Raw genomic sequence first — 21,249 nt, 5'->3', positions numbered from 1 at the left:
GTATTAGGTGCTGGAAGAAATTAAAAATTTTAAATTCCATCACCTGATAGGCATTCTGTTCTCCATGCCTGGAGTATTCTCCCTCCATACCACTTTGAACTGCTGGTTTCCCTTGAGATTCAGCTAATGTAATGTCTGAATACTGTTGCAAGAATTTTCAGGGTTGGGGCAGCTAGATGGCGTAGTGGATAGAGTACGGGCCCTGGATTCAGGAGGACCTGAGTTCAAATCCAACCTCAGACACATAACACTTACTAGCTGTGTGACCCTGGGCAAGTCACTTAACCCCATTGCTTAGCCAAAAAAAAAAAAAAAAAAGGAATTTTCAGGGTCCTTGCTAGCCACTTCATGAATAAACTAGCACAGGTTACATATAAACAGGAACACTGTAGTTTATTTATCTACCCAAAAGTGTAACACACACCATCAGTAGGTGATGGACATGTGTGTCTCACAATTCCACACATGGCCTATGTAAAGAGTTTCTCCTCCTGAGCTACCATGGTCCCATAGGCAGACTTACAAAACAGTTCTGGGTAAGATAAGGTAGGACACATAGGAAAAGGTACATTTTTAAGGGGAAAAGTATGCTTAAATTGTTATAAATGCCTTTAGCATAGCTATTTATACATTACCAAAGAAAACAGTATCTTCTCCATCAGTCAGTTCATTAGCATTTTAAGCTCTTACTATGAGCCTTATTAGAGAAGATAAAGAGAAAGGGGTGAGTTTCTGGAACTATTCAAAGTCCTATGAGTTTTCTTTTGTAATTGTAAAGTGATTGGGGGAAGGGAGGTACAGAAGTTGTTGTTGTTCAGTCATTTTTCAGTTGTGCCTGACTCTTCATGACCCCTTTTGGGGTTTTCTTGGCAAAGATACTGGAGGGTTTGCCATTTCCTTCTCTAGCTCATTTTACAGATGAGGAAACTGAGGCAAACAGGGTTAATCGACTTGCCCATGGTCACACTGCTAGTAAGAGATCAGATTTGAGTCAATCAGTGTATATCCCTATAGGTATATCCCCCAGGTATCCTGGTTCTGATAAGATTTCAATACAGAGATTGCTATAAGATAACCCCACACTTCAGAGAGAATGAAAGAAGAAACAGAAATAAAAGGAGACCCCACCGGGAAGGAATTGACAAAAGGCAAGAAAACAGTGCTCAGAGAGGAGGCCAGGGCAGTTTCTGTGAGACATAGTTGGGAGCAGGGTCATGGTAAGTAGAGGGGGAGGGGGTGGGCAGGGCTTTGAGGAAACCTAGGTAAGGCCATCAGACCTAGAACCTTGGTATTCAGAATGAGGCTCTTAACTGAAAGCACTCAGAACCAAGACTGTTTTGTGCTGCAAAGAAGCTGCAACCAAAAGCAGGACTAGTACTAGTCTTGTTCATTCAACAAATATTAAGCTTCATTTATTAAGGACCAAATAAACTAATATTTGCAAAGCCCTAGCATAGTGCCTGGAGCATAGTAGATGCTTAATAAATTCCTCTCCCCACTAAGCACCTCATAGGGCCAAAGCATCGTACTAGGTGCTAGAGAGACAAAGAAAAATGACACAGACTTCCTGAATTGTTACAATAGAAACTTCCCAAGGATTCTGTCCTGAGATCTCACATGGCTCACTATATCTAGGTGGTGATTGATTTTAGGCCCTAAAGTGCCCAGGGACCTCCAAGGTTAGTAGAAGCAAAGGTGACCAAGGTGTCTATCCTTGTGGTGGGAGAATTTTCATTTTCATATCGTGATTCTCCTTGTCCTTCTCTGACCTCCCTATCCCTCCTGTCAGGATATGGGGACCGGAGGGGAAGTGTTGGATTGCATTGTATCCAAAGAGCCTAGACTCACTCATTATCAGCACAGAGACTACAAAGACTACTGACCCTTAGGAGAAAGATTACGAGGGGCAGAGACAGTACACGCTCTGCACACCTGCAGATAATATAACTAAGAAAAATTAGCAGGAACTTAGGTTTGTTAACTTTCTAGCATCAAGGAAAACTATCTTGCTTGTCCTGACAGTTGATTAAATCAAGGAGTGGAATTATCTTAATGAGGGGAAGGGAACTTTCAGTTCACCACTCCTACAGAAAGCTAATCTTATCCACTTTGTATTGAATCTTAGTATCAATTTGAGTGGAGATATTTTCTGATGTCCCTTATTCTGATGGGTATATCCTGTTCAGGATTTGCATTACTATATCCACATGCAGGATTGGGGGCTAATTCCAAGGGTTAGTGAAATGAACAGGCTCTCCTGCCTATTCCCAAACATTTAGCAGGTAATGGTCTCTAAGTGAAAAGTTATGGGGTACATCTTACCCCTGTACTATTGAAAGGTGAAAGCAAGACAGACTGAGTGCATACTCTGATGAGATTTTTTGGGAAGAATATCAATTATTGCTTATTTTGTGAAGAAGCTTCTCTTCTGGCTTTGGTCCTTATCAAGGAAGTCTTTTTTTGTTTGTTTTTGTTTTTTATTAGTTTATTTTGATTTACCAACGATCACTTCCATAAGCTTTGAGTTTAAAATTTTTCTCCCCCTCCCACCTTCCTCCCTAAGACAGCATGCAATCTGATATAGGCTATACATATACATTCCTATTAAACATATTTTCACATTAGTGATGTTGTAAGGAAGAACTGGAATCAATAGGAGGACCCACCAGAAAGAGGAAACAAAACAAGAAAAAAAATAGCAAATAGTATGCTTTCATCTGCATTCCAACTCCATAGTTCTTTCTTTGGATGTGGATAGCATTTTCCATCATGAGACCTTTGGATGTTTGTTTTTTAGTATTTTATTTTCCCCCAGTTATATGTAAAAACTTTTAGCATTCATTTTTAAAACTTTGAGTTCCAAATTCTCACCCTTCTTCCCTTCCCACTTTACCCCACCATGAGAAGGCAAGCAATTTGATATAGGTTATATATGTGTAGTCATGCAAAACACTTCCATGATAATCATGTTGTGAAAGACTAACTGTATTTCCCTCCATCCTGTTCCCCCACCCTGTTTATTCTATTCTCTCTCTCACCCTGTCTCTCCTCAAAAGTGTTTTGCTTCTGACTACTCCCTTCCCAAATCTGCCCTCCCTTCTATCACCTCCCTTTTCTCTTAACCCCTTCCCTCTACTTTCTCGTAGGGTAAGATAGGTTTCTATACCCAATTGAGTGTGTATGTTATTCCCTCTTTGAGCCAATTCTAATGAGAGTAAGGTTCACTCACTCTCCCTCACCTCCCCCTCTTCCCCTCCACTATAAAAGCTTTTTCTTGCCTCTTTTATGTGAGATAATTTAACCCATTCTACCTCTCCCTTTCTCTTTCTCCCAGTACATTCCTCTCTCACCCTTTTATTTTTTAGACATCATCCTTTCATATTCAACTCACACCTGTGCCCTCTGTCTATATATACTCCTTCTAACTACCCTAATAATAAGAAAGGTCTCATGAGTTACAACTATCATCTTTCCATGTAGCGATGTAAATAGTTCAACTTTAATAAATCCCTTATGATTTCTCTTTCCTGTTTACCTTTTCATTCTTTTCTTGAGTCTTGGATTTACAAGTCAAATTTTCTATTTAGTTCTGGTGTTTTCTCAAGAATGCTAGAAATTTCTCTATCTCATTGAATATCCATTTTTCCCTCTCATGAATAATACTCAGTTTTGCTGGGTAGGTGATTCTTGGTTGTAATCCTAGCTCCTTTGCCCTCTGGAATATCATATTCTAAGCCCTCCCATCCTTGAATGCAGAAGCTGCTAAATCTTGTGTTATCCTGATTATGACTCCACCATACTTGAACTTTTTCTTTCTGGCTGCTTGCAATATTTCTTCCTTGACCTGGGAATTCTGGAATTTGACTATAATATTCCTGGAATTTTTCACTTTGGGATCTCGTTCAGGAAGTGATCGGAGGATTCTTTCCATTTCTATTTTACCCTCTGGTTCTAGAATATCAGGGCAGTTTTTCTTGGTAATTTCTTGAAAGATGATGTCTAGGCTTTTTTTTTTTTTAATCATGGTTTTCAGGTAGTCCAATAATTTTTACATTATCTCTCCTGGATCTATTTTCCAGGTCAGTTATTTTTCCAATGAGATATTTCACATTGTCTTCTATTTTTCATTCTTTTGATGTTGTTTTATGATTTCTTGAGTTTTCATAGAGTCATTAGCTTCCATTTGCTCCATTCTAATTTTTAAGGAATTATTTTCTTTACTGAGCTTTTGGACCTCTTTTTCCATTTGGCCAATTCTGCTTTTTAAGGTATTCTTCTCCTCATTGACTTTTTGGACCTCTTTTATTATTTGACATAGTCTGTTTTTTAAGGTGTTATTTTCTTCAGTATTTTTTTTTTGTGTGTCTCTTTTAGCAAACTATTGACTCGTTTTTCATGATTTTCATACATCACTCATTTCTCTTCCCAATTTTTCCTCTACTTTCCTTACTTGATTTTCAAAATCCTTTTTGAGCTCTTCCATGGCATAAGACCAATATTTTTTTTTGGAGGCTTTGGATGTGTGAGCTTTGACTTTATTGTCTTCTTCTGCGTGTGTGTTTTGATCTTCCTTGTCACCAAAATAAGTTTCTATAGTCAGAGGTTGTTTTTTTTTCCCATTGTTTGCTCATTTCCCCAGTCAATTACTTGACTTTTTAACTCTTTGTTAAGGTAGGGGTCTGCTTCCAGTGTGGAGAATGTACTGTTCCAAGCTTCAGGGGGTTTGTGCAGCTGTTTTCAGAGATACTTCTAGGGACCTGTAAGTTTTCAGTTCTTCCAAGGTGGTATGATCTAAAGAGAGGTGTTTACTGCTTCCCTGGCCTGTGCTGTGGTCTGTGAGTGGCCATAAACACTCTTTTCTGCCCTTGGACTGTGAGGAGGGATCCCCTCTCCACTGTGGCTGCAAGCTCTGCTATGCTAGTGCTCCTCCTTGCCCCAGAACTGCCACCCAGGACTGCAACCCAGATCCAGGTATGGGCAAAGCAACAGAGTTCTACCTCAGTGCTAGCAAAGAGACCCCTGTAATCTCCTTCTGACGGGTTGTTCCCTTACCATCTGTGGGTTTAGAGATCTAGAAGCAACTGCTGCTGCTCCTGATTCAATCACACCCAAGGCTTGCTCATGGTTTGCTGGAGCCAGGGCTGTGCTGGTGCAGGCTAGACTGGGCTCCTTTCTCACCCAGGTCTGACAGACCTTTCCTGCTGACCTTCTAAGTTTTCTTTGATGCCTGTGGGCTGAGAATTCTGGAAACTGCCATTGCTGCCAGTGATTCAGTCCTCCTGAGGCCTGCCTGGGGTTTGCTGGAGCCCAGTCTGTGCTGGCAAAGCCTGTACTAGACTGTGCTCCCTTCTCAGCCTAGTGAAACAAATCTTTCCTGTTGACCTTCCAGGTTGTCTTGGACTGGAAATTTGTTTCACTCTGTCTTTTTGTGGGTTCTGTTGTTCTAGACTTTGTTCAGGGTCATTTTTAAAAGGTATTTGGAGGGGTATGGGGGAGAGCTCCGGTGAGTCCCTGCCTTCTTCTGAAGTCTTTAGTCATCAAGTGTTCTTGAATATTGAAAAGAGCTAATTGGTCAGGTGGCCTATGCCTGAGCTAGTGTACAGTTTCTTCCTGAGTGTTGATTGACCAGAGCATTGAAGCTTAGCTCTTGAACAATTTTTTCCATATTCATGGTTGGTTTTTATTTTTTATTTTTTTTTAGTGAGGCAATTGGGGTTAAATGACTTGCCCAAGGTCACACAGCTGGTACGTGTCAAGTGTTTGGTCTGAGGCTGGATTTGAACTCAGGTCCTCCTGACTTCAGGGCTGGGGCTCTATCCACTGTGCCACCTAGCTGTCCCTAAATTCTTAATAAATAATAATAAATGCTTAATTGTTTCCTTGATTTAGACATCCTGCTTCAATGGTGGGGTTTGATGACTGAAAGACTCCTGACTCTTGATAAAGATATAGTAGAGTATCAGCTTTTCAAAATTAATATTGCTGGGGCAGCTAGGTGCTGCAGTAGATAGAACACCGGGCCTGGAGTCAGACGGACCTGAGTTCAAATCCACACATAACACTTGCTAACTGTGTGACTCTGGGCAAGTCTCGTAAGCCCAATTGCCTCACGCAAATAATAATAATAATAATATTGCTGTTAACAATGAATTCCCATCCTTTACTAATCATGCCTAGTTTCCTCAGATACAAAAGTTTGTGCAGAGCTGATCATACCCTTCCTCTCCAGTTACATTTTCTTTCCTCTTTCAAGACATTTTAAGTTTCTCTTAGACAAATCTTTTCCATTCACTTCTTTATGCAAGTGTTTACTCCTGTAACCTGTGCTTTACTCACATACACAGTCTGTACACTAGTTGGGTCCTGTCCTGGCTTTGTGTCCCTGGGCAAATACTGTAAACTTCCTGTGCCTTAGGTTGTTTTTGGTTTTTTTTGTGTGTTTTTTCTGGGGGGTGGGCTCTTTTTTTTTTGTGAAACCTCTAAATATGAACAATACATGTGAAAATGTTCTGAAAAGCATTGTCTGCTAAGTAAACACACAAGAATTATTGATTTGAACTTCTTTACATATGATGTCTATTACAGGCTGGTTTATAGGCATATCTCTAGTCCTGCTGTTTACCAATGTTTATCTTGTATTTATTAATCAAGAAACATTAAGCGCTTACAAAGTGCCAAGCTCTGTGCAAAATGATACGGATACAACGAGACAGTTCCTGCCTTCAAGAAATTTATCGTAATATCCTCTAATCCTAAACAGATGGCAGACCCCCTCAAGGGCTTCCCTGTCACAGGAGTTCAAGGCAACCTTGGAGATCATCTGGTTCAATTATCTTATTTTAACAAGTGAGGAAACTGAGGAAAACAAAGAAAGGAGAGGCTAAAAGCCGAAGGTCACCCGTAAAGCAAGAAGCAGGGGCGGGATTCGAATTTAAGTCCTCTTACTCCAAATCTAATGCTTCCTCTACACTGCGCGGTCCCATTGGCTGCGTGTAATTTCTTTTGTCTGCCCTACCTCTTGCCACATCGCCCCCGAAGGAAGTAAACAGCCTTCCTGCGGTGGAATCCGAGACCAGCTGACACTCGGCGAGGGGCGGGGAAAGGGAGGAGCGCGCGGGGCGGGGCGGGGGGAGGGGCAGGCCGTCGGTCCGGACGGACCGGACTGAAAGGCTGACTTCTTTGACTGGAGCGCCGAGGGGAGAGGAGGAGGGGAAAACCTCTCTGACGTGAAAAGGAGGAGAGGTGGGACGAAACTGCCTACGCCTCACACTGACTGGCTAAGAGGGGCACCTCCCCTCCCACTGTCGTCCACTCAGACCAATAGAATTGCAGCGTCGGCTCGGCGCCGCTAGCCAATTGGTTCGGACGAGGAGGGCGGGGCCCAGAGTTCGGTTGAGCTGTGGAGAGCCGCTGTGAGAGAGCTGCGCCTAGTCTAGCTGAGCCCAACTGAGCAGAGCCTCCGGAACCGGAACAGGAACCGGAGCCAGAACCAGAGCCGGACCTGCAGCGGAGGCTGAGGGGACCGAAGCCCGTACGTGAGTGAGCCGGAGGAGGGTCGAGAAGAGCGTGAGGGGGAGAGCGATGGGGGAGCTAGAGAGGAGGTGGAGGGGCCAGGCTGGCTGTCCGGCCCCAGTGTGTGGCCCCCGGGCTTTCGGGCCTTCTCCCCGGCTCCGACGTAGCGGAGCAGCCTGTCCGCAGGCCCGAGAGGGGCAGCTCGCCTTGTAGGCAGGGCCAGCGGCTCCAACGGCCTGGTCCGCGGCTGTGACTGGCCCACGGGGCTTCGGGGACTGAGGCCTCGAACCATTGGTTGACCGTGGGCGTGGCCTCCTGCCTGCTGACAGCCCCGCGTGACAAGGGACGGACGCCCTGGGCCACCCAGCCCCGCAGTCTCTCCGTCCCGCGGCCGGGGAAGTGTCAGCGGGCCTGTCCCGAGACCTGCCGGCTCGTCCCCTCGCTGCGGGGCCACCAGCTCCACATGTGTCGGGGGCCAGCTTTGCTGAGCGCACCCCAGTGAGGTCGGTTCCGGACGAGGGGCACTTGGTTGCAAGGGGCCTCCGAGCTTTTGTTGGAGAGGAGAACTCAGACCCTGCCCTAGCTTTGCTCTCTCGGTGCCCAGCCGGCAACACTTACCAAACCAGTGGTTGTCCAACGCCGTAGAGCTGTGGTAAGGTTTTTCGGTAGCAATCTCTCCATTAATAAGCATTTATTAAGCGCCTACGTTGTGGCAAATGCTTGGAGATTTAGGATGCAGGCACTCAGGTAGAATTTAGCAGCGGTTCTTTTCCACTCCTGATCTCCACCGCCACTCCCCCTCCACCCTGTTTTGGTGAGGATGTGGGTAGAGGGCAGTATTGAGGTAGGAGTCTCTTCCTTCCTTGGCCTGCTGGGGCTTCTTTGTGGGGGCCATCTCCAGTCCTCCTGATGTATAGCTTGCCACTGGACCCAGATGGCCCCGGAGGAGATAGTGAGGCTGGTGACTTTGCACAGCCCTCCCTCACTTAAATCCAATTCACTTGCAAGTCATGGCATCACCTTCCTGATGTCATGGTCCTCTTAGAGAAGGAAGAACAAACAACACAACAGCCTGTCAGGGGTTCTTTGTATAGTAGGTCAAGGCCATGACCTGGTCCCCTTTCCAGTACAGGTATTCTTAAGTGGCCCCCTGGGGGAGGATCTCAGATCCTCATCCCGGCTGTTCATGCTCTCCCCCTCTTACCTCCCTCCCCACTTTACTTTGCACTTAATTTTTATATATTTTCTGTGTATATTTATAGTTTTCCCACGAGATTATAAACTCATTAAGGAAAGACACAGTTATTTTTTGTCTTTGTATCCTTGTAACATAGTAGATGTTTTAATAAATGCTTTTTGAATGGATTGATATTGATACTAGAATCTTGGACACCACATCTAGAAAGAAAAAATCTTTGAGAGCATGGCCATTATTACTGAGGCATTGGCTATGACTTTTCATTCTATCTTGCTTTGTTGTGTTAAGCCAGAGGAATCTACTTTATATCCTCATTGTCTCTGTGGGCTTCTGGCATGTGAATTTCGTAGGCAAAGAGTCCTTTTGACACCTACCTGAAAATCATACTTCTCTACCAGTACTCCTCTAGCAGTAAACTTACTGTTTTGCTTTTCTGGAAGTAACTGGTCCTTGGAAACTTCATAGTAACCAATCATGTTTATTGCTAAGAATGACTTTAGAGCCCATTTCTAGAAAAAGATTCAGGCTCAACAGAGTAGAGTAGGTGTAACTAAGCCAAGGAATTGAGAAGCAAATTTATCAAATTTTGCTAGTTAATACCCCCACTGGAAGGTGAAGATAAGTTGTTTTCCTATATCCTGAGAGATAAGACCACTTATAAGGATGACTCATAAGGACTTCCTTATGTTAATCTTTTCAAAGGTGAAAGTGGGGGAACATGTTCATTTTTTAAGTTTCATTTCAGAGAAAGAGGAAAGAGAATGACCCGTCATCCCTAAACCCCTGAAGAAGTCAGTTACTTGGGGTAAGCTAGACAGAAAAGTTATACAGTCCCTAATAATCCTGGCAATGCTGAGCTTCTGAAAATTCTTCCATATTTCACCTTGAAGGAATGATAGGCAAAGAACTAAATAATGGTATTAGGAAGAATATCTTTGGTTTAGTGCCATTTTTATTAGTTTGTGATATTAAAAAGAAAGGATATCAGATTGGGATTAAATATATATTCATAGTGGTCTGCTTTCTAAAAATATGTGGAATAGATTCAGTCTAGGCTTTTAAAAATTCATAACCATTATAACAGTAGCATATTTACTTTGTGGATAGCACTTTCAGTCTGCACGAGTTCTGTGTTAGCACTCTGGGTCTAAGTTCTTTTCAATGTTTAATTTCAAGGGTATGGTATCTATTTAATAGTGACTATTTTCTCTGGAAAAGTTGAAGTTTAGAAGTTGGGAATCTTCTTTACTGAGTAAGTCACTTTCCTGTAATTTAAAGTCAGATATCAGTAATTTTTTTTTTAGGCTATTTGGGGTAAGTGACTTGCCCAGGGACACACAGCTAGTAAGTGTTAAGTGTGTGGTCTGAGGCCACATTTGAATCTGGGTCATCCTGCCTGCAGGGCCAGTGCTCTATCCACTGCGCCACCTAGCTGCCTCTAGTCATTCATTTAACAATAATTTTTATTAAAACAATTAACTGTGTGCTACTTTTAGCACTGGGGATTACAAAGACAAAAACAAAGCAATCCTATCCCTCAAGGAACTTACATTCTATTTGGGGGAAACAATATGTAGACAGAAAAGCAAATTATACTGTCCTACTGCTGGTGCACATAGGAACTAGGCCACTATGAATTTTGAAGTCATATGAATTTCAAAGAGAAGCCTCCATATCTCATTCAGGGATTCAGAGGATATTGAGGTTGGAATTTGTTGAAGCATTTAGAATGGAGACTTATGACCATCCCCATGTACCAAAAAACTGGAGACCATATGCTTTGGGAATGGAAAACTAATGAACAGTCAGATCTTGACAAGGTATTTTGAATAGACAGGAGATAGATTTAGCTGTAGACCTAGATCCTGAGGGCCCTGAGTAGGCTCTTCCTGGCCAGATGTACTGCCTGAGGTTGACATCTCATTGGATACGTGAGTGATGTGATGTTTTTGAGCAACACCCATGTGTGCCACACTGACATCACAGGACAAGGTGAGGTCATCAGGGATGAGAACATTGAACTGCCAGTCACCTGGCTTTATGGATGTGTTTCTTCATGAATTGACTGTACTAGTCCTTTGAGTGGGAGACATATTTAATGAGAGGACCAGCCCTAGTTCTAGAATACTAATATTATTCCTATCTAGAGAGTTGGAATAGGGCATCCCAGGTCTGTCCTTACTTAGGGCAGGGTGAGTGGAACTATTGCCTAGCTTTGGGGTTTGAATGGGAGCATTATATTGCTGGACCTCTCTATACACAACGGATATTGCCGAGGGTGCACCTCTAGCCCCACTCATGAGACTACACTCTAATTGCCCATGAAATAGTAAGGCTTGTTGCCTGGAACCATCATCCCACCTAGGCTAAGTAGAGTGTGAGTGACTGTAGCCAGTAAGGTCAATCAGTCCTGTCTTTCCCATGGAATCTCATTACTGAGTATAAATAAGAGAAGGTGAGGGTGGTGAAGAAAGTTTTTATTGCTCTTGAGAAGAACTGAAACCCTACCATTCTGTCACTTGACTGGGTTTGAGGAGTCATTGATTGAGTGTGGAAGATAAAGCTGCCATAATCCTTTATGTATTGCTCTCTGGATCCCCATCCAAATTCAACTGCAATGACAGCTCCTAGCTTCTCTTTTCTAGTGTTATAAGAACACTTAAATGGCTTGGAAAAAAAAGGAGCTTGAATACGTTATGGAGCAGGATTGGTTTTAACTTTGGAATTAGAGTTGGGAAAATTAGGGAGGACAATGTGGAAGTATGTTTTTTTCCTTGACTCATGAGGAAATTGGGATTTGTGGAATAAGGTGGCTGTGGATCTATTCTTAGACTTCCCACTTCCCAACCTTTGCAGACCTAAGTGTTCATTCCAGCATGTCAGAGGGGGAGACCCAAACAGCACCCAGCAGTGGTTCAGATCCAAAGGCAGAATCCTCATCTTCAGCCCCAGGGTTGACTTCTGTGTCACCTCCAGTGACCTCCACAGCTTCAGCTGTTTCTCCGGAGGAAGAAGAAGAGAGCGAAGATGAGTCTGAGATCCTGGAAGAGTCACCTTGTGGGCGTTGGCAGAAGAGGAGAGAAGAGGTGAACTCATAAGGGTGTTTTGGAAAATGGTGAAGGGAGGACAATAGGAAAAAGCTGGGTAAAGGAGTCTCATAGGACTTGACTAAATAGGTAGGATAGATAGTTAGCTTACCATAGGTGGAAGGAGATGGATGTACAGGTTGAATGTGATATATACCTTTCCCCCTGTGTGAATGAATACTAATAAACAAATGATAGCTCGCATATGTGTAGTGCTATAAGGTTTGCAATGCTTTTTACTGCTTTCCCAACTGAAGAAGGTATGTTTAGGTTGGTATGAAGCTATCCTCACTTCTTCTCATTTGGAGTTGTGATCACCAGGTGAACCAGCGGAATGTTCCAGGCATTGATAGTGCTTACCTAGCAATGGATACAGAGGAGGGTGTGGAAGTTGTATGGAATGAAGTACAATTCTCTGAGCGAAAGAACTACAAACTACAGGAGGTGCGTGATAGTGAACAGAATTGAGAAGAAAGAGGGCTTGAAGGAAAGTGTTTTAGCATCTGTGGAATTGGTGTTGGGGAGCTGGCTGTGGGGGGAGGGGATAACTTTGGAATTAGGACAGTCTGAGGAAGGGGGTGTGAAAAGTGAAGAAAAGAGGTAGAGTGTAATAATCTATAAGATGGTTTCCTGAGTTCCACTGTACTGTCCCCTGCCTTCAGGAAAAAGTTCGTGCTGTATTTGATAATCTGATTCAGCTGGAACATCTCAACATTGTTAAATTCCACAAGTATTGGGCTGACATTAAGGAGAACAAGGCCAGGGTAAGAAATCTGTTCCTGAATTCTCCTAATCCTCGTAATGCAAGAAGATGAGCAGTTCCTGTGTCTTTTTCTACCTCTACAGATGAGAACAAGATAGCTTGGAAACAGAACTGGGATCAGTAGGTGTAAAGGTGGGGAGGGATTGGAAGTGAGGAGTGGTCTGTGGAGTGGGAAGCAGGGCCATGACCTCCTTACCTATTATCTGTATAAAGATGAGAGCTTTTCCAAGGCCAATAGTTGTCACTTTTGCTCCCCATCCTCCTACCCTCCTCACCCCCAATACACAAAAAAGACTTATTTTTCTGCAGTCTTTAACTGCTCTTCCAAACCAAAGGAGCAAAAACTCAACAAATGATTTAACAAAGATAAGTGATTTGATTTTATTTTTTACCTGGATTGCCTTCCCATATCTGATTTGTAGATCACAAAATGGTGAGGAATTCTGCCTCTCATAAGTTTTCACTGTGCTTTTTTTTTTTTAATTACCCCTCAGGTGATTTTTATCACAGAATACATGTCATCTGGGAGTCTGAAACAGTTTCTGAAGAAGACAAAGAAGAACCATAAGACCATGAATGAAAAGGTGTGGAGAGAAAGTAGACAGAGGGCTGGGTTGGGTGTGAAGTTTGAAGAATGTTCTATTGACCCTGGTGTTGGTGGGGGTGGTGGTGGTTAAGTATGGAGGGGAGAGAGAAAGGTCCCTGGTTTGAGTTATTAGGGATAAATGATTGGGTTACTTCTTATACCTGGTCTGTCCTGTCTTCTAGGCTTGGAAGCGGTGGTGTACACAGATCCTCTCTGCTCTTAGGTAAGTTGTTCCTTGTTAGTTTCCACCCATAGATTGCAAGGCATTGTTCTTTGCCTTTTCCCACTTCCCATTAGCCATGTAATACTATATCTGGATGATAGCGGGTCATCCTTAACAAATTATTTTCAATTCTTCAGGCATAACACCATCTCCTACCTTTTTTATAGTACTTTTCCAATTACCTAAAGCATTTGGCATGGTGAAAAACCCAGAGTGTGGGGGCACCTTGTGTAATAACCAGCAGGGCTTTTCATGCTAGCTCCTTTATTCCCTGGGTTGCCCTTTCCCTAGTTTTCTAGTAGCCCCTCTAACAGCCCAGTGCCCCCACAGCTACCTGCACTCCTGTGACCCCCCAATCATCCATGGGAACCTGACCTGTGACACCATCTTCATCCAGCACAATGGACTCATCAAGATTGGCTCTGGTGAGGGGGAGGCTGAGGTTCAGGTCAGGGGAGTGGCAGGGGAACATGGGAATTATGGGCTAAGGTGAAAAATAGGAAGAAAGCAGAGAAAACTCTTGAAATGGGGGAAAAAGGTACAAATTAAGCTGGAGGGTAGATCATGGGTAGGATAAACAGAGAGAGAGTCCCTTTAAGGGAGAAGCATAGTGTAATTTTGACCTAGAGCTTTTTTTGAGGGAATTAGCCTCAGCTTGGGTGGGTGGAATTTAACAGACAGTTTGGGAAAGACTAGGTAGGGTGGTATCTGTTTAGAAAGGGGAGAGGCTGGTATATACCTAGTCAGTGGGGCCTTGCAAGCCCTGCCAAAAGAGGTTCCAGACTGTGCCTGCTGTGAGTGCTGTCCATGTGCTATGTATCTGTGTGCAGTGTATTGCATTTCTGTGTGCTGTGTTGGTGTGCTGTTTGTGTGTCCATTCGTCTGGGGCTTGGCCGCTCCATCGCTCATGACTTCTCTCTGTTTTCCTCCCTCCCGCTTACGGGCTGCTCTGTTCCCAACAGTCTTTCATAGGATTTTTGCTAATGGTGAGAGCTCTCTCTGCCCCACCCGGGGCTCTGTCTGTGCTCCCCTTGCTCCCTTTGGGGCTGGCTACCCAAAGCATGCAATGATGGAGCAAGCACCTATTCCCTACTACCCTTATGCCTGCTTAGTTACCGTGCCCCATTAGTCATGTATTTGCTTGCCCTATTCATAACTTGCTTATTCCCTGTGGATTTTGTGTGGCTGGCCACCTACCCCTTACATTCCTCAGACCCTTTCATCAGGTTGGTCCCTTCTAAACCATGCTGTGCTCCCCAGCTTCTCTGTGACTTGTGGCCATTGTCTTCTGACCTGAGTGACTCCAAAAATGGGCCCAGCCCTGGTTCCTCACTCAGCCCTGTGGCAGGCAGGATCTTGGGAAATTGGGGGAAGGGTGAAGGGCAGAGGGATACTTTTGGGGGCCAGGGAATAAGAAGTAGGATAGGTTAAAGGTGGGATCATTATTCAAAGTTGTCAGCTCACTTCTGGACTTCAGTTTCTTTGGAGTGTCAGCCCAGGGGGAGTAAGAAGAAAGCTATACACTTTGTCATGCATTGGCATTTCCTGCCTTTTTTTCAGGAAAAACTCCCAAGGTCCCCACATTGACACAAAGGGAGCAGAATGGGCTTCCTACTCTCCTATGTTGGCAGCTTAAGCTAGAAACTACAGAACAGTGGAGTGGGTGGGAGGAAGAAATCAGGGCACAACCAACGCCAGTGACTTAGAGAACATTGAGATATGGGGGGTGGAGTGGACATAGGCAAGTTAGCCTACTATTTTAGGGAGGTGGGAGGGCCCTTGGTAGAAGGCTTTTCCTTAGAAGACCTGACCACTGACCAGCCCAAGGTCTCATATGGCTGTGATGCCTTTGTGTCTATGTTGTCAGTGGGGAAAGAACCAGTAGGACTTGGCAGAGGGTGATGTACCTGTGTGATATTGTGTTTCCGATATAGAATAGTTCAGGGTAGGTAGGTGAGTAGACTGGGAACGGGACTCAGAAGTGAACACTGAGGTTTGTCTGGGTTGGAGCTGTGTGGTCTTGATGACCACCAAATTGAAGATGCATCTCCCACTCCCAGTGGCTCCTGACACCATTAACAATCATGTGAAGACTTGCCGGGAAGAACAGAAGAATCTACACTTCTTTGCCCCCGAGTATGGAGGTGAGGGATCTTGTTCCCTTATACTTTCAGCTCCTAACTCCCTATCCCAGAAGCCCTTTTCCATTTGACTTATTGGCATACAAGAAGTAAGATTTCTAGTCCTAGTCCACATAGAGGACAGATTCGGATCTCCTTTATCCTTCTATTTTATCCATGCTGAGCCTTGTCTCTTTCTTAGAAGTCACTAACGTGACAACAGCAGTGGACATCTACTCCTTCGGCATGTGTGCATTGGAGGTGAGGATTCCATAAGGGATGAGATGAGGGAAAATGGGAGGAGAAAATGGATGAGGGTCAGGCAGTCTCCTGAGGCCTGTGGGTCATATTGTAACATGTAGGCCTTTAGGCAGCATCTTTTTTCTGTTTTGTTAAACCACCCAGATGGCAGTGCTGGAGATTCAGGGAAATGGAGAATCATCTTATGTGCCACAGGAGGCCATCAGCAGTGCCATCCAGCTTCTGGAGGACCCGCTTCAGAGGGTGAGCAACTTCAAGATCATTACTCTTAATCCCTTTTCTACCCTAATCATAGGCATACCTTTATAGCTAGAAGAGGCCATTTCATATGACTCTCTCATTTTACAGATAAGGAAACTGAGACACTGGTAAATTGACTTGCCTAAGTTCACATGGGTAATAGGCATCAGAGATAGGATTTAAACCAGGTTCCCTGACGCCAGAGACATTGTGTTCTTTGATAATAACTACTAATAGCAGCCTTTTCACATAAGTACATTTGTGAAGTGCTTTACCTTTTATCTCATTTGATCCTCAAAACTAAGAGTTAGATACTGTTCTTATCCCCATTTTACATATGGGGATGTTGAGGCTGAGACAGATGAGGTGACTTGCCCAGGGTCTTACACACCTAGGCAAATGTCTGAGGTTAGATTAGAGCACAAGTTTTTCTTAGTCCAAGTCTAGCACTCTAGCCACTGGACCACCTCCTGTCAGCTTCCTGTTCCCAGGCTTCCTTCCCTTAATTCTGCTATTTAGTGTACCTACCCACTTGGATAGATCTCACAGTGTCCTAGAGTTTAATAGGAAGGGTATGCTGTGGTAGGTGGAGAGTAATAATGGCAGAGATGAGGTGTGGAGGTGGACTAGGAAGGGGCAGAGATGAGGTGTGGAGGTGGACTAGGAAGGAGCAAACCTGGAGGGAGGTGAACCATGAGGAATTCAGTAGGTGAATGGTATGTAGAAACCAGAGATGAGGAATATAAGGATAGACTGATGTGATATGACTTGAGATTGATAGATTAGAATGTGGATCAGATAGAGAATCAGGGATAATTTCAGTGTTGAGTGATGGCATTGGAATGAGGATGTTCAGTTCAGCCAACACAAGCAAGGCATCACCTGCCAGAAGTTTTAAGAAGCAGTTTGCCTTTTAGAGGAAGTCTATATAAGGAATAGCATGGGATTTGATGAATGGAATTAGGACAAAAGATATTTCAGGAGTTGATGTTAATTCATGGTCTCAAGATTGGGAAATAGGATTGGTGTCTGACCAATACAGAGAAATTGGGTAGAGAAACTACTGAAGAAGATAGGCTTTTGTCCCATAATCTGTTTCTTTTTCTAACCTTTACCAACCTTGGTTTCAGTTAAATATAGTAGATAGATGGATCAACTATAAATAAATAGACCTTTGAACCTGGTGCTTAAAAGATGATTGGAGACCTTAAAGGAGATAAGTTTTTCATAAAAGGTGAAAACCAGCTAAGTGTAGGTCAAGAAAGGATCTAGGAGAGGAACGTTAAATAGCAAGAAAATTTCTAAGAATTTGAAAGGTGAGATTCATAGAATTTGGGGGTCAACTAAGAAGAATGAGTTTATTGAGGGATGGTGGAGGAAAGAGCTTTTGAGACTTGACTACACAGGGATATAAGAAGTGAAAGTTGTTGAGAAATCTTGGGTCTGGAAACCAGAAAAGAAGGGAGCATGAACAGAGAGCCTAACCCCCTCCATTCTCAGGAGTTCATTCAAAAATGCCTGCAACCTGAGCCTGCTCGTCGACCTACAGCCAGAGAACTACTTTTCCACCCTGCACTGTTTGAGGTGCCCTCACTCAAACTGCTTGCTGCGCACTGCATTGTGGGACACCAACGTAAGTTTTGCTTAGGATCTCTTTTTACTCTAGTGCCTCTATAGCTATACCACTATGACATCATCATGAATTTCTCTTCTTCACCCAAGGGATTGTTTTGTTCCGCACAACTCCTCATCTCTACCCATGGCATTATAGGGTCACAGTATGTGACAAATACCACCTTTTTGCTCTCCCCCCAAGTTTATTATCCTTATAAGTCTTTTGGGGAAGAAAAGCCTTTTTTTGATGTCTTTGCTTCTTATACCTCCTATAACTTTCCACTCTGACTCACCTATCCATGTCCTCCAGACCTCATACCAGAAAATGCTCTGGAGGAGATCACCAAGAACATGGACACCAATGCTGTACTGGCAGAAATTCCTCCAGGACCTGGGAGGGAACTTTATCGAACCCTGTGAGTGCTGTAAGGTGTTGAAAATAGTTTAGCAGCAAGATGTAAGATGCTGTGTAGTGCTGTGGTTACAAAAATTAGTACAACAGAGACAATGGAATTTCCAATCTAATGAAATGAGAGAGGAGAGATATATACAAAAATATTTAACTGAAGTGAGAGAATAGAAAGGACTAGGTTCATGTAAAGGCATTATGAAAGATTTGAGGAGGGAGAAATCATTTTCACCTCTGGGTGGGTATGAGGGAAAAAATTCACGGAGGAAAGTAGAAGCTGGCTTGGGCCTTGATAGAAGGGTTGGAAGGAATTTATTCCAGGTATGGGGGATAGTGGGAGTGCATGGTAAATGGGCATTCTATTTTGTCTACAAGATGTCTGAATGTCTATAAGTTGTCTAGTTGGGTTTAGGTGTGGAGGCTAAAAAAGGGATTTTCTAAGGATCATGAAATGTTTCACAAGAGTGGTTGTATTTGACTAAGTGAATAACTTTGCCTTTCACTTTTTTCCTCTTTTCTCAAGGTATTCTCAGTCACCAGCTCTGGAATTGGATAAATTCCTTGAAGATGTAAGGTGAGAGGGAAAAAGACGGTATCTATGGGGAAGCAGGGCCATGGGGAGTCAGTCGGGCCCTTGGGAATCCTTGTTTAACATACTTAATCTCACTCCAGAAATGGGATATATCCCCTAACGGCCTTTGGGCTACCTCGGCCCCAGCAGCCCCAACAAGAGGAGGTGACTTCACCTGTAGTGCCCCCTTCTGTGAAGACTCCAACACCTGAGCCAGCTGAAGTAGAGACTCGAAAGGTGAGGAACAGCCAAGAGTACATGTGTGGGATGGTCCAGGGCTTCTTAAACTTTTTTCCACTCGAGACTCCATTAGCATTTCTTAAACTGTAGGCCTTTTTTTTTTAATAATTTATTTTGAATTATTAACAATCACTTCCATAAGCTTTTGAGTTTTAAATTTTTCTCCCCCTCCCTCCCTGCCTCCCCTTCTGCTCATTTCACTCAGCATCAGACCATAAAAGTCTTTCCAGGTTTTTCTGAAATCAACCTGTTCATCATTTCTTGTAGCACAATAGTATTCCATTAAATTCATATACCACAACTTGTTCAGCCATTCCTCAATTGATGGGCATCCTCTCAACTTCCAGTTCTTTGACATCACAAAAAGAGCTGCTATAAATGTTTTTGTACATGTAGGTCCTTTTCCCATTTGTATGATCTCTCTGGGATATAGCCCTCGGAGTGCTATTGCTGGGTCAGAAGGTATGCACATTTTTATAGCCCTTTGGGCATATAAACTGACACCCCATATGGGGTTGAGATGGTCCAGCCATTGAATTTAGAGTTATAAGTCCTAGGTTTTAAATCTGGCTTTGCCACTTATTGTGACTTTGGGCATGTCACTTCATCTCTATGAAATCTGTTTCCTCATCTCAGAATGGTTTTTATAAGACTTAAATGACTTATATGAATGTCAGCTCTTCTATCTGAAAGGTAAAGGTGATTGGTGAAATAGAAATATCTTTGAATTTTATAAGAAATTAGAGAATCTCAATTGATATGTTAGAATGACAGACTTTCCATTGTAAAGTACTTCACAACTCATCTAGTAAAACTTCAAAACCCATTTTGGACAGCTCTATAATCATTAGGACATTTTTCCTTATATTGAGCTTAAATCTACTTGTTGGTAAGCAACACCCCTTCTTCCTAGGTCTGCCCTTTTGAGGTTTTGACGTTTTTATGTATGACAGCCCTTCACATACTAAAAGACAGCTGTCCTGTCTGCCCTGGAGTAAGTCATGTGTCCCAGGGGAAGGTCCCAGAGAGAGGCTTTCAGAGATAAAGAGGTTCTCTTAACACTTGCCCCCTCAGGTGGTGCTGATGCAGTGCAACATTGAATCAGTAGAGGAAGGAGTCAAACACCATGTGAGTCCCAGGGGACAGAGCTACTGGGGACTGGGGTAGGATGAGGGGGATTGGGCTTCTTCCCTTTTCCTAACTTTGCTGTATTTCAGCTGACACTCCTGCTCAAACTTGAGGACAAATTGAATCGGCATTTGAGTTGTGACTTGCTGCCCAGTGAGTATGGCTTCCTTTTCCCTCCATATCTATCTTCTCCCATTAGGAAATGGAGCGGTCTGTCATCTTTGCCTTTTGAAGGACTGTCAATCCTGGGTGGGAAAGGGGGCAAGGTTCATTCTGGGTATATGGGAAATACTACAAAGGCATCTTTAGCCTCTTATTGGGATTATGGGAGGAAGGATAACTTTCTCCTCAGCCAATTTAACTAGTCCTATGCTTGAGAAATTTTAGAGTTGCATGTTCTTTGGCCCTTGTAGACATGTTTTCAGTTCACCTCCATAATAATGTCTTAACATTTTTTCTCTCCCACTTGTAGATGAAAACATCCCAGAATTGGCTGCAGAGCTAGTGCAGTTGGGCTTTATCAGTGAGGTGAGGTTTTCCTGCCTTTTTCCTGGAGTCATTTTGACCTATCCCCCCTTACTTCAGACCTCACCTTGACTTCTCCCTCTTTAGGCTGACCAGAGTCGACTGACCTCTCTGCTGGAGGAGACTCTAAACAAGTTCAATTTTGCCAGGAACAGCACCCTCAACTCCACTGCTGTCACCGTCTCTTCCTAGTGCTTACTCCTATGCCCTGGGCTGTGACTGTCATCAGACCTGCTGCAGCCCCTTCTTGCCCCACCTCCCCTCTGGGAGTCAGTATTACCCAGTGCAGCGCCCTCTCCCCTTATTATTTAAGAGGGAGGTGAAAGGCTCTGGTTTTGAGCATCATCACTCCCTTTCCCTTTTTCTTCCTCTCCCCCTGCACTTTGTTTACTTGTTTTGCACAGAACTGAGCCAGGGGGGTACTCAGCTGCTCTTGCCCCTTGGGTGGGGCATTAGAGTGGCTGCTTTGCCTTCAGGCGTTCCACCAGCTTCCCTGAGCCTGCCCAGCCTGTGCTGGAAAGACGTTGGGGCAGAGGAAGCTGATTACACAATCCCGCTAGGGAGGACTGGTTCGGAGAGGTGGGAGGGTGCTGCAGTGTGGCCCCTTGGGGCTGTGTGACTCAGTTGCTGCTGTAATAAAGTCTACTTTTGCTAATGTCTGCGCCTCTTTCTTCGCGCCTTCTCTGAGAGGGGGCGCTGTCGGCCCTCAGAGAGCAAGGGGCGTGGCTGGGGCGCAGGTAGAGAGGGGCGGGACTAGAGAGCGCGGGGCGGGG

The 21,249-nt window shown here is 43.9% G+C and overlaps 1 protein-coding gene across 5 annotated transcripts; it reads left to right on the top strand.

Annotated features, from left to right (window-relative positions):
- Window positions 1-7,374: 7,374 nt before the first annotated feature.
- On the top strand, window positions 7,375-21,131 carry NRBP1 (nuclear receptor binding protein 1). 5 transcript variants are annotated; one of them, XM_027850458.1, is made up of 19 exons: window positions 7,375-7,531; window positions 9,456-9,515; window positions 11,567-11,796; window positions 12,118-12,240; window positions 12,459-12,560; window positions 13,054-13,143; window positions 13,328-13,368; window positions 13,699-13,793; window positions 15,429-15,512; window positions 15,691-15,749; window positions 15,894-15,992; window positions 17,490-17,622; window positions 17,914-18,019; window positions 18,536-18,586; window positions 18,685-18,820; window positions 19,898-19,951; window positions 20,041-20,104; window positions 20,424-20,479; window positions 20,564-21,131. In XM_027850458.1, the coding sequence occupies exons 3-19, from the start codon at window positions 11,587-11,589 to the stop codon at window positions 20,666-20,668; spliced, it is 1,608 nt and encodes a 535-aa protein (XP_027706259.1). In that variant the 5' UTR covers window positions 7,375-7,531; window positions 9,456-9,515; window positions 11,567-11,586; the 3' UTR covers window positions 20,669-21,131. The 5 variants fall into 5 exon arrangements, with proteins under 5 accessions (XP_027706259.1, XP_027706260.1, XP_027706257.1 ...); XM_027850459.1 differs by having other exon boundaries at window positions 7,375-7,535; XM_027850456.1 differs by lacking the exon at window positions 9,456-9,515.
- The last annotated feature ends 118 nt before the right edge of the window (window positions 21,132-21,249 follow it).

This window comes from Vombatus ursinus, unplaced genomic scaffold (assembly GCF_900497805.2).
Source record: "Vombatus ursinus unplaced genomic scaffold, bare-nosed wombat genome assembly UNPS02009062.1, whole genome shotgun sequence".
Classification (NCBI taxonomy): Eukaryota; Metazoa; Chordata; class Mammalia; order Diprotodontia; family Vombatidae; genus Vombatus; species Vombatus ursinus.
The sequence above is the reverse complement of the archived record's forward strand: the minus strand, read 5'-3'. Positions and strand labels throughout refer to the sequence as shown.